The sequence below is a fragment of the Xenopus tropicalis genome, chromosome 2 (genome assembly GCF_000004195.4).
Source record: "Xenopus tropicalis strain Nigerian chromosome 2, UCB_Xtro_10.0, whole genome shotgun sequence".
Lineage (NCBI taxonomy): Eukaryota > Metazoa > Chordata > Amphibia > Anura > Pipidae > Xenopus > Xenopus tropicalis.
In genome coordinates, this window is record NC_030678.2 from 153,084,064 (window position 1) to 153,101,448 (window position 17,385).

Consider the following 17,385-nt stretch of genomic DNA (forward strand, 5'->3'; position numbering starts at 1 on the left):
TAACTGCTTCTTAAGGTGGCCATACACCGGGTGATTCTAGCTGCACATGTACGGGCACTAACGACAAGCCTGCCTGGCATTTGGCCTGAAATCGGGAAGGTTTGCTTTTTCATTGGATCGGGGTCGGCATTGGCTCGTTGATGCGGTCCCCAAACCGACGGGCTCCTATACCCGTCTTTCTAATTTGATCGTTTAGCCCCAGGTTAAAGGAACAGTACCACCAAAAAATGAAAATGTTTTAAAGTAATGAAAACATAATGTACTTTAACCCTGAACTGGTAAAACATGTGTGTTTGCTTCAGTAATACTATTATAGTGCAGGTAAACAAGCTGCTGTGTTGCCACGGGGGAATAGCTATTTAGTCTGAAAAAAGGAGAAAAGGTACAGGCAGATAACAGAAAAGCAGATAGAATCCCAGTGTATTTTACAGAACTTTTCTGCTATCTATCTGCTTTTCTGTTATGTGCCTGTGCTCCTTTTTTCAGACTAAATGGCTGCCCCCGTGGCAACACAGCAGCTTGTTTACCTACACTATAATAGTATTACTGAAGCAAACACACCAGTTTTACCAGCGCAGGTAGAAAGTACATTATATTTCCATTACTTTAAAATACTTTTATTTTTTGGTGCTACTGTTCCTTTAAGCATTTCAGTCAATTGGAGGGGTAATTATTTATACATACACACAAAGTAAAATCAGTTTTTCTTACCTGATTGATTCTGTGTCAATGTGTACAGGTGCTATCCTCTCTAAAAGAAATTTGATCATTTCTAAAAATGGGTTGGTTGGTTGCTTTGGGTTGCCCAGTTTTTTGGTAATATCACGCTTGTGGAGAGAAAGAAAGCACAAATCATTGACATGCAGATTCTGTTACACACATGGTCATCCGTATTTCTTCAGACTGCTAGTATTAGTAAGGAATAAGCCATATGCTACCAAGTAATTTGTGGTGCAAAATATTTAAAGAAATATTAACTCGCAGTTATATTTAATCAAAATGAAATGTTTTAAGAAACGGAACAGCTGGTCAAGAAGATTAACAGTTAAAAATAACCACATAACAACAACAACATTAAGTGCTACGGGCAACTTCAAAATAATACTGTCAAAATGTATTTGCCTTTTTTTGAATAAACTTGCCCAACGAAAATTGTGACTTTACATAAAGTGGTTTATTGTCTGGGTGCCTATTAGCTACCACTTCTAAGCAAAGGACATCACATTGTCTCATTGCTATGTCCGGGTGTCACAACTAACTGCTGCACCAATGAAGGACCTGTCACTAACAGGGAAATGCATATATAATCAAACTGCCCAGCAGAATATCAAAGGGATATTATAATGCCGGTATGTGGAGATTTAAAAAGGAGGCAAAATTTAATTTCCTCACTAGAGCTGATCATGATCTGCAACATGGTCTATTTATTATGTATGTATATCTTTATTTATAAAGCGCTACTTATGTACGCAGCGCTGTACAGTAGAATAGATTAATACAAACAGGGGGTTAATAACATAATAATAGATAAATACAAAGTATAACAATAAATACAGTTGCAATAAGTTAAGAGTCAAAGATACAAGAGGCGGTCCCTGCCCCATAGAACTTACAATCTTCTAGATCAGGGGTCCCCAACCTCTCTTAGTCGTGTGCCACAGTCAAATGTAAAAAGACTTGGAGAGCAACACAAGCATCATAAAAGTTCATGGAGGTGCCAAATAAGGGCTAAGATTGGCTTAGGGAGCCTCTATGCACACTATTAGCTTACAGGGGGCTTTATTTGGTAGTAAATCTTGTTTTTATTCAACCAAAACTTGCCACCAAGTCAGGAATTCAAAAATAACTACCTGGTTTGGGGGCACTGGGAGCAACATCCAAGGGGTTGGTGAGCAACATGTTGCCCCTGAGCCACTGGATCACTGTTCTAGATGATAAAGTATAAAGGTTTTCCCTTATAACCAGTGTCTGATAATTTCAATCTGGGGAGGGTGCAATTCATACCTACTGATTACATATACCACTACAATATGGCTCTGGGTCTAAAACTAGACCTAGAGTGAAATGAAAAAAAAAAAACCCTATACACATATAGACTTATTCCGTAAAACCCATTATATGCATATGCACTGAAAGTAAATAACCCCTAACATAGCATTTTTGTGATTCTAGGAATAAGAGAGTAATTAAGTGATAACAGTGCTTTTGTAAATATTATGCAGAGAGAACTGTTTATTCTATAAAGCCCTGCCCAGTATAAAGACGGGCTGACAGCAGCATATTTCAGAGGCTTCTGCTAAGACAGATCTGTGGGAGTTTCACACTAACTTTTTAGAGAAACATCAACAGTTTGCGTCTTTTAAATATGCCGGTTATTTTCATCTGCAGGGGAAAGAATTCTATATGAGCTTTAACCTTACCACACAGACTTCGGCTTCCTTGCAGGAACATGTAGGACTGACAAGTTTCTCCAACTGTCCTCTGATTTTTTCATCGTCTTCCAACACTTGTGTAAATTTCTTTAAAAAATCTTGACCTTTGCCAGGGTCTGGCAAGTTTCCTAAAAACAAAGTATATATATATTTTTAAATGATCGTGACATCTGGAGAAAACACTGCAATATTGGGCAGCTGCATTAGCCTGTATAAGAACAATACTTACTTGTAATAACCATCACTTTGGAAAATATTGCTTTGCTGCCAGCTTCTGTCTGAAAGGGAAGGGGAATACAAATTAGAATCTCCAACACAAGGTACTTGTTACAGATTTTGCAAAGACCTTGACTTACCGCCTCTATTTTCTAAATGAAGAGAAGGAAGATGGCTTGTGTTTCCTTTGTTAAAGGAACAGTTCAGCGTAAAAATGAAACTGGGTTAAATGGATAGATAGTGCACAATAAAAAATTATTTCTAAATAACGTAATGTATAAGGACTGGATTGAGTAGATGTCTAACATAATAACCAGAGCACTAATTCCTGCTTTACGCTCTCTAACCTCTTAGTTAGTCAGTGACTTTAGAGGAAGGGGGGGCCATGACATGGGAGCAAACTCAAATCTCTGAAGAAAGCGGTTCGCAAAGCACCATGGTCAGCCAGAAAATGGATAAAACTCTAACTTTATTTACATCCTTAAAAACCCAGAACGCCTGATGCGTTTCGTGCGTGCGGCATGATTAAGTGCAGGTACGCAAGAACCGCGTCAGGCGTTCTGGGTTTTTAGGTAAACTTTGACCCCTTTTATAATTGTTTAATTAAACTGTGTTAGCACACTATATAAATATATACACTTTACTAAACTGGGTGTTTTCTTTGAAGATTGGGGCACTACACGGGCCATAACTGTTCGGTTAGTTTGTGAGCACGCAGGTAGTAGTGTTCTGGCAATTATGTTAGACATCTGCTCACTCCAACCTTTTTTGGCTAACTAACTATATTGAAAACACTGTTTATTTTGCAAAGTCTATCAATTTTACCCAGTTTCATTTGTACACTGAATGATTCCTTTACAGGTAAAATATATCCATGTTTGTGACAAAAGCTCACTCAGCTGGGCTTATGTAAAAAAAAAAAAAAAAAGGCTCATAAACACAATTTAAACTGCCACAGGCTGTTTTGTCACCCATGACAAATCTGTTCTGCCTCAAGCAACAAAAACATCCCTAGTTCCCTTCCCACCAGCAATAACGTAAACCACTGGTGGGGAACATACAAATCACTTTGGCTTTCCGACGTAGCCCCGTGAGGGAAGCTATGCTGGCTCTCATATTATATATAATTCACCCCACACAATTACAGGTGAACAGCAAATCCAGAAACAATAAATAATACACCAAGTGCGTATATTAGTTTCTACATAACATGTCATAGTTCTTTTCTATACAGACAGACTACAAAAAATTGGCATATTTGGCTTTTTAGATGGAGGGATGCACATGAACTATGGGATATCTTGTATAAGATTTATATATAATAAGTATAATAATATTATAATATATTATAAGTCAATTCTGCACATAGTATTATGTGATGCAGAGAAGCATGTAAAGGATCTCTCCTCTAGGTGCTTATGTACCCAGAAATCAGTGAGGTGAAATGTGGAGGCCGAAGAAGACAGAGGACAGGGTCTGCTTAGTTGAGAAAATAGCCTGTTGTTTTTAGGGATGCACCGAATCCACTTATTCTGGGATTGAAAGATTCGGCCGAATACCGAATCATAATTTTCATATGCAAATAAAGCTACTGAAGCGTCAAAAAGAATTACGTGAGCAGCACGTGGCAAAAAATTCTAACTTCCATTTGTGTGACAAAAAGGATTTTAAGGATTCGGTTTGGCCAGGGCGAATCCTCTTGAAAAAGGCTGAATCCCTAAGCGAATCCTGTTTTAGGCGCATTCCTTGTTTCCCTCCGAGAATACAATGTTTAAATCCCCCATGATGCCAGTGGTAGAACTGGTAGTTCAGCAACTCATTCCATGATAAGGGTTACTACGTCCTCTTTAAATGGCACTCTGTGGGCTCCCTCAATGACAAGATTTGTAGAGGATGTATTTGGTGGGAAGATTTTATTTAAGCCACCATCGTTCAAGGAAGATTTCCACTTGCTTCCCTTTTGGCCCTTTCTGGTAGGCCTATGATACACAAGTTATCATATCATCAAGTCTAGTTGGGATGGGATTTACCAAATTGCCAAGATCAGAGACCCTTTTTTCTACCTCAGGTGTAGGGTCTCTAATATTCTGCACATCTTGCTTAACTAGATTGAAGTCTAGTTTTAGTTTAGCAGCTCTCATGGTAGGTCTGGCATCATTCATATTGAGAGCTATGCTATTCAAGAGGCTTTGCACGTTTCCCACTATGTTTCCCCATGCGGACGCTTGAGAGGATGGAGGTATTGTAGGTTGTGTTGGGAGATGTCCTAGTCCCATGGCAGGCTAAAAGCCCAGATAATATCAGAGTATTTAGCGGCGCTTTAACCCTTACATCCTATACTGTCCACATTCAGGCCATGCCCCCCTCTAAATTTCAGCATAATTTCCTTATAATCCAGTCCCTAAAAATGCCAGCTCCTGTTTACAAACTTAAATATGCATAAAGATTATTCTGTAAATAGAAGTTACAGGTTAGTCCAGAATAAGGGCCTACTCCTTAAAACAATAAAACTTGTGCTGTTCCACTAAATTCAGACACATAACATAGCATAGGTGCAACAAACCAATCCAATTTTATTTTGAAGAATCAAACCTTATCAGGGTATAAGCTACCATGCACATTTTTCTATGAATGTAAGCACTAAAGCCAAAATAACTATGGCAAGAAATTCTGTATATTATATAGTGCAGTTACTGTAGTAGATCAAACATTCAGCAGCCTTATAATAATAAAGATTCATGTTTTCAAAAGTGTTCACATGTTCAAGCTTTGTTAGGCCATCTTTTGAGTGTCAGCGGCTCGGCACATGGCTGAGCTTTGGGCTGCTGTTAAAAAACTAAAGTTAGGGGTTGTCGGAAATCACAAACAAACTAAAGTTACATTTGCCATAAAACCTGGTACTGCATGACTAATAATTCTGATACAGAATAAAATAGTTACTGTGCTGAATTATTGATCAGCCTTGTATTGCAACTTTTATTGTGTGTGTGTGTGTGAATATATATAAATTTACACAAACACACACTTTTGATCTTCACTGGGCTGTGGTTGCATTGGGTTTGTACAGGAACAGCATTTAAATTTTAGTTACCCCTTAATGGAAAATGGTAAAAACCATAAACCAAATACAGACTTTCACAGTTATACGCTAAATAAGTCATGTAACAAAAAACAAAAACAAAACAAAACTATGCGTTATGCAGTAGACATGTTTTATAACAAAGATGAACAGGGAACTTAAGAAAAAAAAAAACACACTTTTGCAGTCATACTTAGTTTTTAAAGTTCCTTAAATGTTAAGTACATTAAATATAACCCATATACTAAATACCTTTGGCTTTTGGATCAAGTCCAGCAAATCCTTAACATGATGCCGCAACATGTTTTGACATTTCCACATTTCATTCAGAGCTCTGGTAGGAAAAACAAAATAAGCTGAATGTTTCTTGATGCATTCTGCCTCTACAAAATTCTAGTGCTTCTGTAGAATAGCTATTTTTCCTAGGAATGACTGATCCTACCCATATGTTGAAATTGTAAATTATAAAAGTTTAAAGCAGTTCTTTAATTAATGGGGTAGTTCACATTTATGATAACTTGTACTAATAGAACATCTTATTCTTCAACTGTTGATCTGGTCCTTGTGTTTTAATTATTTGCCTTCCTCATCTGCTTCTTTCCAGTTTCCAAATAGGGGATCACTGTCCCTTGTAACCAAAAAACTATTACTCTGTGAGGTAACAATTTTATTGTGATTGTTACTTTTTATTACTCATCTTTCTATTAAGGCACTCTCATGTCCATCTTTCAGTCTCTTATTCTAACGGTTGCTTTATTGTTAAGGTGTTGGAGCCTAGCAACCAGAAAGATGCTAAAATTCCAAACTAGAGAGCTGCTAAACAAACTAAATTATACAAAAACCACAAAACAAAAATATATCACAATGTACGTTATCCTAAACACAAACTGCCCTTTAACACAAAAATTGTTATCATAGTATTTTGCAGAGCTGTTGTGGAAGATTAAAATGAGGATTTGCCATTTTTGGGAGAGCTTTGTTCAAGTTTTCATTTCCAATCTCACTGACTGTTTTGTAACCTCTGCAAAATGTTAGACTCTGACACTAAATCTGTTATTTAGTTAACAATTTATACTATTCTAAATCATAATAATGTTTCTCATAAGAGACTATACAACACCGTAAATCATGTAATTTTTCTCCACATAAATGCAGAAATTAGTTTGCATGTGTAAATTAGGATTCAGATTTAGTTTGGTAATCGGATGAATCTTTCATAAAGGATTTGAATGAATAAAATAGTGGATTCAGTGCAGCCCTAACAAAGAGGGTTCCATTTCATATTTTAGGGACAATAAATTCGATTATGATACACATTCAGAACTAGCAGTAGAAAACTTACTTCACAGCATTTGTATCCAATGTTGCATACAGGTAGTACAAGCATTTCATTCTCTCTGTAGTTTCTAAATTATGAGGGACCATGTACTGAGCAAAAATCCGTTCAACGAGCAACCTGGAGGGTAAACAAATACAATTCCCAGCTATTAATTGATGAGTGCACAACACCAGCTCATTTCCCAAAAGATGTACATTATATTTGGCAACGTATCGACAAATGTATTACAAGCAACAGTAATGTGCTTGCTGCAGTCAGTTGTCTATTTCTGATTATTGGTTGATGCTCTCCCTGGAACCTATAAAACACACACACACTTTTGGGCTCTGTAAATGTTTAAAGGAGAACTAAAAGCCTTAAAAATTAATTAGCTAGAATGGTTGTTTTTTTATATACTGAACTTAGTGGACCAGCCTATATAATGGTAGCATAGTTAGTCCAATTATTTGTTTTATTTTTATTTTTTAAAATCCTTAACAAGCACTGTGGATAAAAGCAATGTACGTGAGTCAAACTAAAGCCAACAGCAAACACAACAATTTGCTAATTTTTTTAATGAATAGTACCAGTCTTAGTGGGTAGCCTCTGGATAGATCATGAAATAGTGTTTAATCACTGAAGGGTCGAATGTCCCACAGGGACCCACACAGCCAGTCCCTAGAGGGAATGTCTGACCCCCACAGCCAGTCCCTAGAGGGAAGGTCTGGCCCATACAGCCAGTCCCCTAGAGGGAAGGTCTGACCCATACAGCCTGTCCCTAGAGGGAATGTCTGTCCCACACAGCCAGTCCCTAGTGGGAAGGTCTGACCCACACAGCCAGTTGTGCATTTTATGGATGCTCTTGGCTTGCCTAGCATATTTGTGTTTTATACAAGCAGCCCCATACCATATTACCTCTATGTGACATGTTAAATTTAAGAATTATTTTTAACATAATTTGCTACACTTCCCAATGATCAAACTGTGGGAAGAAAATTACCAACAACAAAATACACTGGAAGACAGCCAGAAGCAACCTGCAAGATTATTCTGCAAGATTATTTTATGTCTGACACCTCCATTGCTAGTCAGTGGCCTAAATAGCATAAAGATGATTATCTACGTACATATTGAAAAAAGACATATCAACAAAATAAATGACCTTACCGATCATCAATACTGTTCTGGTAATATATGTGCAGCAGCTTATCTTTTATCCATGAAATCTGTTTTGCAGATTCTTTTCCAGCTTCACCTTGCAGGGAATACTTTTTATAGATCTGAGCAAGCCCCATCATTGCTTCTTTTCTTACTCTCCACTTCATAAGGGGAAAAAAAACAATACAGAAATTATAAAAATTACACAAAAGATAGACTGCTGACAGATTTTAAATTATTCAGTGCAGACTTCAAAAGTGTGCGCCTAGAATTCTTTCTCCAGCTTTAGATCTTACATTAAAAAGAACTAAAATTTACCACCTTTTCAGCCTTCACTGACAAATAGCTGTAAAATATAAGAGGAATGCACAAAATGTGAAAAAGCAAATTGGGAGTGGAATAAATGAAACCTGCAGATAACAGCATTATGTCAGGCAACAGACGAGGAGGCCCATCTGAGGGCCCCTTACAAAGGCAGATAAGCTGCTGAATCAGTTTAAAGGACCATCTTAAATCTGCCTGTGTATGGTCACCTTTACTATTCATATGGTCTTACATTCCCAGTTTCCATAGAGCTGCTAGTCTTTTCGATTTCAAATTTAATGAAAATGTCTGCTATTGGCAATGCATCTCTTTTGCCTATGATACGTGAAGCCTGAAAAGCTACACAAGTGAATCGGATCATGACCTGGCCCTTTCCATTTTCACAAGGAAGTAACCCAGAACTTCTAAGATGCCATGACCCCATAACAGCAGTTGTGTAAGTCTGCTGCCTTGGGTTTGCAAATCAGGAGGACATTCAGAATACTGTAAAAAAAAAAAAAAAAAACTCTGATGCAGAATAGGATGTGCTTTCCAGAAATCTGCACTGCATAAAAAGTCATATAGCTCACATAGCCCATACACAAATGCTTTTAAAAATAAGGAGTCTCTTACCCTTTTGTCCAAAGTTCTCTCGCGGACAAAATTCAGTAGTTGGTCATTGACCAGAAGGAGATCTTTCTTAGCAGCAGTAACTATAGACACAATGACGTCATGCCTAATGGCTTCTTCAGGGTCATGTGATCTCACTTTAAGATACTCTATAACAAAAAATTCTATAATAAGTCTTTTTTGTATAAATATAAAGCATTGTCAAGCATATCACTTTTTAACTTTTAAATTGATAGAATGTGGTGTATTCGTCCGATGCCTTTTCAGCCATTGAAGAAGCACCCAATGCCTTCTGTTATTACCATAGGAAACAAGTGGTTTTGCACAATGTGCATTATCGAGTCATAAATCACCAGCTTCCAGCTTAAAAACCAATGAGACACAACAAAGATGAATTTTCTGCAAACACCTAACTGTGCTATTGGGCCTTACGTACAGTATTCGGGTTATCAGTTTGGGCTTTGCTGCTGACAAATTCTTAGTTATATTTTTGCTGCATACAAGAGAATACCTGAGCTTTATGACATCTCTCTGCGCACACACACCAAGATTAAGGCTGATGGGACTTTGTCACCGGCCGCCCCCCTATTGACCTGAATTGAAAAAGTGACTGTGCCACTTGTTTCTCCTACAAGTACATTTCCACCATACCAGCAGTATCCCTTTTAATTCTTGCAGTTTGTCAGTCTCCTTTGCCTAATTCTTTGTTTCCATTCAGACTATATGCACAAGCTTTTTACCCGACATATTTATAAGGGAAATACTAAATAATGAACTGTTTGAACCTCTCCATGGTAAGCCAACCTTAACCTGAGGCCACATGTGGGTCATGGGCCTAAATTGAATACCTTTGCATTAACACAATCATTATATATAATAATGATTGGAACAAAAGGCTGATGCGTCAGATCCAGAGAGGCAGATGAAGAAACTTATAAAAATTGTTCTAGAAATGGGGTGTAGCTTTGCTGCATTTCCTTTACTGTTACAGATTAGAACAACTGAGCTCCTCACTGCCTACTTTTGTGTTTTGATCCTTAGTGTTAACACAAGAGAATTTTGGAATTAAAGAATTACATGGTTAATATGGTGACATATTCCTTAAATAAAACAAATTATTTTTGAAATGATATAGAAGTACCTGTTAAATCCTTTGCGAGGTCAGGGTGGTTCATCAAGCTATGGCTAGCAAACTTCACGCATTCTAAACGAATGGGCACATGTATATCATTAAATCTACCAAGTAAAATAGGGAATAAAAGCATGAGTTCCTGGATTTGGAAATAAATTAAGCAAACATAAAATTCAGCTAACTGAAAGGTTACATCTTTAAAATAAAGACTATTTGCCGGCTTTATGTTTACTTTTAAATGTCTAAAATATATATTCATGGACACATTTCTTTGCAGGAAGCTTTAATTTATCTGAATTAAATGATGATGATAGATTATGCTGATATGAATAAAAGACTTTCCATTCTTTGGAAAATACAGTATGGCAATAAATGGGTATTACCCGCTATTTTAAAAATTATCTGGCACACACAGCACATTTTCAAATCCATGAGAAGGACCAAGGAGAAAAAAAAATTATGTTGCCTAAAAAGGGAAGCAACAACCAAAAATTATTTTTGGTACTAAGAAAGAAAATGTAATTCTAACTTACATTCTAAAATACATTATAGAAAAATATTCAATTTGTTTGTTAATATAGTTGCTACTAAAAGAGCATTTTGGTCTGGCTGTTTTGCATTGTGGGTCTGGCTGTTTTTCTCTGCACTTCTCTGCTATGACTTTTGAAAGACCTGGGCGGGGGGTTGGGATTGAAGATGGTCAAGACCAGTTTGTGTGTTTAATTTTGATATGGACTCCCGTTTATAGAGACATTTGCACTTTAATGACTTTAGAACCATACCCGTAAAGGAAAAGAAAGAGTGGAATCCCTGGGGGTGCTAAGTTACCCTGGGTTGGTTGCTGCTCTTATTCTTTAAAAAAAAAAAAAACAGCTCAGGGTACTGCATGAGAAGTCATGTGTTGCCATCATTCAGACACATTGTTGCCAATGTGCATTATAGATATTTGTAGTTAGGTACTATACATGTGCTTATTCAAACTGGCAGAGGAAGCCTAGAGAAGTAGAAGTTTTTGGCACAGTGCTTAGGAAGCAGTCTCCTCAAGAGGTTTGTTTGTTTTTTAAACCAATATACGGCTACAGGTAAGCGACTAGAGTGACTAGTGTGTCTGATAACTTGGCATCCTCAAGGGATTTTACCTTTACCTGTTCTTTTAAGAACCTGGACAAAATAAGTTATCAGTAAAGCTCAGCCAAGGTGTTAACCAAGCTAAAATGGGCAAGGGGTACATATATAACCAGATTTTCATAAGTACAAATATTATGATGACAGAGTAACCTGATAATTACCTTCCTAGGTAGCATTGCCAAAGAGGTTTGTTTTGAGAAGCCAGTTCTGAATCTTTGGCACCAAACATTTTTGCCAGCAATTTCACCACCTGCAGTCGCTCTTCATTGTCATTACTCTGAATGCCAAAGATTAACATTTAATTAACAGAAGCACAGATAGCCACTTAACTACTTTTCAGAATACTATAACATTATGGTCACATACCCAAGCAGATGCCATTCATGATAGGAAACATTTAAACAATGTGCAAACAATATATTATATATATATACATACATACATACATACATACACACACATATACAGCACATCAATAAGAAGCAAATAAGAGTTTTTAGAAGAAAAGGGGGATGGCAGAAATAAATATACAGTAGTCTACAGTTTTATACAGGTCATGGAACTCCTAGGTGAAGTCTAACATCCTCATTTTCTGTACCACCAGACCACTATATATTAATGCTCCTACATATTAGCTACAAAAGGGAATATTCATAGGCTAGACTCTCCTGATTTCTTCTAGGTGGGCCAAAAACACCACGTTTAACACTGGCGCAGGGGCTAGACAATTATGCTTATCAGTAATATCTGGGCTAACAAATTCACATTTTTCAATGACACAGAAAGGTTACTTTAATGGTAGGGTTTCTTTAATATTAAAGCATCTTACTTACCTTGAGCTTGAACTCCAACTGAGGTAAAACGGAAAGAAGCAAATGACTATCAATGTTGTAGAGCTCCAGTATCAGATCAAAGACGTGCTCTGACAAATCACTGATGGAGGTTTTACCAAGCATCAAAACTTGGTTAAAAAACTGCAAATGCAAAAAAAGTGTAAAATTAGTATAAAATGGACCGATTTACTTCACCCCTTTGAATGGCGGTCCCCATGGCTACACAGCAGCCTATTTATATAAACTATAGTAGGGTTTCTGTAGCAAACACACCTGTTTTTACAAGTGCAGGGCAACATTACATTATATTTTAATTACTTTAAAACACTTTCATATTTTGGTGTTACGGTTCCAATTTTTATTTAAATCAATGGGAACAATTACAAAAGACAAAGGTTGTAAATGTTAGTTTTCTACCTGTACCCATTTCTATGCCAATTTTTATATAATCTGATTTATTGCTAAACTTTTAATTTGTGTATTCATTCACTATGAAATACAGGTATATCCAACCAGGTAATAAAGATGTCTCAGAGTGCAAATTCTGCTGTTAAAATATATGATGGAACGAGCACTATCCATGTACTGTGACGGTCAGTCATTGGTTAATTGGGCATGAATTTCATATGTCAATGCACCATGAACCAGGCCATTGGGAACTGGAAGATGACAAACCAAAGCTTATCTTCACTGGGCTTTCAGTCCAAACAAATTTAACAACAGGCTTTCAGCTCAACAGCTTTTTAAAGGACAGTGTCAGCAACCCTAAAGGCAGTGGCTAACAAGATTTGTGGCCAGCTGATAATCTGCAATACCTGCGGATGTCAAATCGCTACAAATCTCAACAAACCTGAAAATACCTCTCTTCACTAACATTCTGATCATTGCATGTAAAATGCTTTTCATGTGGCGATCTGGCTAAAAGGGGTTGTTCACCTTCAGATTTTAGTATGACATGTACAATGATATTTTGACAACAACAACAACAACTTGCAATTGGTTTCCATTTCAGCAGCTATACGGTTGTTAGTATGTTGTTTACCTTAGCAACCAGGCAGTGGTTTAAATGAGAGACTGGCATATGACTAGGAGAGGGACTTATAAAAATAAAAGCAATAAAAAGTAACAATAATAATAAAATTATAAGCTCACAGAGTAATAGTTTTTTTTGGCTGCCGGGGTCAGTGACCCCCATTTGAAAGCTGGAAAGATGTAGAAGACAGAACTAATACAAAAATTATACAAAATAAATAAGAAAGACCAATTAAAAAGTTGCTAGGAATAGAACATTCTATAACTTACTAAAAGTTAACATAAAGGTGAATCAGGTGTTTTAACATGGCAATCAGAATGTTAGCAAAGAGGTATGCTTAAGATTTTTCACCCACAGTAGCAAAGATTTCCCCCTCTGCCATGGCGCTAATTGTTTATGCATATTCTGGATCCATTTTAGGGCAGTGGTAGACAGAGAGATTAGTTGCCCACGTCAAATCGCCCTTGTTTCGGGCGACTAATCTCCCCGATATGCCATTCCACCGGCTTGAATGTAGATCGTGGGTGGGATGGCATATGCAGCACTGTGATTTCCCAAAATCGCGTCGCTGCATATGCCATCCCACCGGCGATTTACATTCAATCCAGTGGGATGTCATATTGGGGAGATTAGTTGCTGACTCCCAGTTGAGCCAAAACCTGTTATCAGAAGTCTAAACATAAAAATATCTCAGAAAATGAAGGTAAAGAGTACAAGGGTACAGAAAAGCACCATTAGTATATTTGCATCAATTCATTTCATTGGTTTTCCCTTTAAGAAAAATAACAGTATTAAAAATAATTACTTTTTAAGTTGAAACTTACATTTGTAATATATGGTTCAATAGCTTGAGCGGTTCTCTTAAGCAGAGCTTTTGCCAGGTCATAAGCTTGTTTGTTTAAATTCTGAAACCAAAAACACACATTATTTGGTTGGTATCATTCTAGAACCACAGGCCAATACCTGAAACCCAAACAATTTACCACAGATAATGTAAAAAGTGGAAAATGTCCTTATTATTACTGTATATCATACACTATATACATACACGCACACATGCATTTAAATACATAAACACACATTTACAATAGAGAACTGTACATTCAGTTGGAGGGGTGAGGGACATAAAAGGTGATTTGTTGTATTAGCTTTTCATCCAACCGTTCGGCCAGGAAGTTACCAGAAGTGCTTTTTATTTTCTTGTTTAGTGCCAGAAACAATAGATATTTTCTTACTAACACAATAGCCAAAAAGCATGTTATGTACATGCCCCATTTATCAAGCTCATGTTGAAAACCGGAGTATACTGTCCATTTAAGGGTGTAAAGACATAGAGTTGCTAGAAGCAGCTACTTGTCATGGCTACTGTAAAAGACAATGCGCATCATTTTCAGCATCAGTATGTATAACTGTGAATGAGGGAATATGGATGAGTTAGGTAGCCCTGTGGTACATCACAAGAGAAAGAACCAACAGGCAGTAAATAAGACATCCGAGTGTTAAAAAATAATACAATTAACAATTTATCATCTTGTGGGAAAATGTTTCACTTAATTTCGGATGCCTTTTTTGTAACCAATGAGGAACAATACAAGTTTTCAAATTCTTTTAAATCTGCTTACGAAAACATAAAAACCACAACATATTAATTGATATTTGCCTTCTGTGTAGCACAAAGCAACTATTTTGCAATATACAGGAGAAAGGTGCAGCTGGGACAAGCAGAAGAAAGGCACTGGCGAAAGCAGTATAACTCTACTGGGGATACATGTAAAGCGGAAGCCAGGGGATGGTCATAAAATGTGAAACGGTAATAACATTAGTTGTTTAAAATGCAAACAACGTTTGTTTCATACTAAAAAAAACAGTAAAAAATATTTAGTAGATGTATTTTCGAAAACAGTTGCCTATTCCAGACAGAACACAAATATCAATTAAAATATTTTGCCTTTAGAATCCTTAGTTTAAGTTTTACAACTCAACGCATGAGTTTTTCTGAGGGTGCAAAAACAGTTCAAAGAACAGTAGAATATATATAATCTATATACCAGTTTTATTATTAGCAATACACCCATAATATTGAGAAATATATACCTTGTGTGCAGGAACCAAGTTGACAAGGACACTATCGAGCAGCTCCTGAGAAACGGTATCGCCTTCACAAACTATAGAGCTCATTAAATCCACCATATGCATATGAACTTTCTGATTGTGTCCATTACTAAAAATCAAGGAAATTGGCAAAGTTACTTTTTCAATTAAAAATGTCTATGCAGTCTCCCTTATCCTTATTAAAAAGCAACAGTTTTACTGAGTCAATGATCTGTAATGGAACATACAAATGCCTTTTTGACATCTGTACCATTTAATTCATAAACCTCATGACGTTTATCTGTTAGAATAGCGCAAGTTGTGCTGTGCATAAGCATTATACAGAACAGCACTTGCAGGTAGGAAATATAATGTTATTCTCCTGAAGGACATAAAGATGGAGACAACTTTAGTAAGACAAATTGCAGAACAGCTCCTATCTATACTTTTTAGGGGAAAAGGATGTCTTGCCTGCCTAAATCACAATATCTAATAATAAGTAAAAAACTTTTTCTCTCTCTAAAGTTACTCAATAGTACCCAGAATAACAATACCCCTTTCTTTCTGCATTCAGTCTTATTTCAGCTACTTTCTAGTCTAGTGTGAAGTCTCACCCCCTTTTCTGTTCTGATTAATTTCACTGGCGCAGAGGAAGCAAATATGCACAGTAGGCAACTCACAGTCAAAAAAAGTAGAGCTAAGAACAAAAATGGGGGTTGAGCTTCACACAAGACTTGTTAGTAGCTGAAATTAGCTACTTGTGCTGTAGTAATAAAATAAGACTGAATGCAGGGAGAAAGGTATGTTATTCTGGGCGCTATGATGCTATGTATAACATTTTTTTTTTTTTTTTTTTTTTAGACAAGTAAAATAATTAGAACTTTTTGTTATAAAGCATTAAATGATCCCTGTTTTGTTTTTACACTTACAGCCACCAGTAAGTAGTTGAGTTTGTATAAAGAATAAACCCTAAAAAATTAATATGAATACAAATGTCATATTTTATATGTTAAACTAACTGCACCAGCTTAAAAGTTCAGCATCTCTATAGAAGCAATGACTCCGCACTGGCACTCCCCATCTTGGAATTTGTTAGGTGTCTCGGTGACATGCACATGCTCAGTGTGCTCTAAGCAGCTGTTTAGAAGCCAAGCTCATGGTTTGTTGCACATTATCAAGCAGAAAATGAGGTTTCCTGTTGTATATACTGATGCTACAGGGTTAATTTCAAGCCTACTTCTTTACTTAATCTTTAGTTCACCTTTAAACAAACAATCGTCAATCTGCCCTAATCCATGAAAAGTAGAAGGTTAATAAGGCTTTTTTTTCCCCACTGCACTAGCCTGAGCAACCTTCTAGTTAAAAAAACCAGTAGTGTAAAATCAACTGCAACTCTATTGTCCATGTAAGTCAGAAAGAGATGTCTGAAAGTAGCTCAATGCTTCTTTAGAAAGTTCTCTAAGCCAGTAGGAAATAAATTGCAATAAATTCACCAGGGGGTGCCTAACATTTCAGCAGCCGTCAATGCATTAGACATCCCTTTCCTTAAAACCTTTGACTGACAGCAACAGAATCTATATTCCTGGAAAACAGCATAAAATATTCTATGTTTCCTTATTCCATTTTACAGAAATTGAAAAAAAAAAACCACACATTCCTAAGAAACACGAAGCCCAACACATGAAACATCTTGGACATTACTAACTTATTTATACTTACTTGATCACAGAAAATAGTGTTCTATACAGTTGCGTAAAAATCTCATTGCTATCTTCTAGCTCAAAACATATATTATAGGATTTCACCCATGCGATATTCTGTTAAGAGAAGGGACACATGTAACAATTCATATAGGACGACGTTACAGTCAATGTAAACATTACAAAACACAATATTCATAGCTTACCTCTAGTAAATAGAAGTATCTGTTAAACTGTGGACTCTTTGTATCTTCAAGCCCCTTCAGTTGTCTTGTTATGAACATAAATATATCCTAAGAACAAAAAAAGAAATACATCAATGACTACATATT

The 17,385-nt window shown here is 36.6% G+C and overlaps 1 protein-coding gene across 1 annotated transcript in view; it reads right to left on the reverse strand.

The window, feature by feature from the left end:
* Positions 1 to 17,385, reverse strand: part of pds5b (PDS5 cohesin associated factor B) — a 75,862-nt gene that overhangs the window by 36,082 nt on the left and 22,395 nt on the right. Inside the window, 14 exon segments of the mRNA NM_001114028.1 lie at positions 712 to 827; positions 2,421 to 2,560; positions 2,662 to 2,710; positions 5,980 to 6,061; positions 7,070 to 7,183; positions 8,213 to 8,364; positions 9,140 to 9,285; positions 10,278 to 10,372; positions 11,558 to 11,673; positions 12,230 to 12,370; positions 14,087 to 14,167; positions 15,357 to 15,483; positions 17,073 to 17,170; positions 17,260 to 17,346. Of these exon segments, the coding sequence (NP_001107500.1) occupies positions 712 to 827; positions 2,421 to 2,560; positions 2,662 to 2,710; positions 5,980 to 6,061; positions 7,070 to 7,183; positions 8,213 to 8,364; positions 9,140 to 9,285; positions 10,278 to 10,372; positions 11,558 to 11,673; positions 12,230 to 12,370; positions 14,087 to 14,167; positions 15,357 to 15,483; positions 17,073 to 17,170; positions 17,260 to 17,346 (1,544 nt within the window).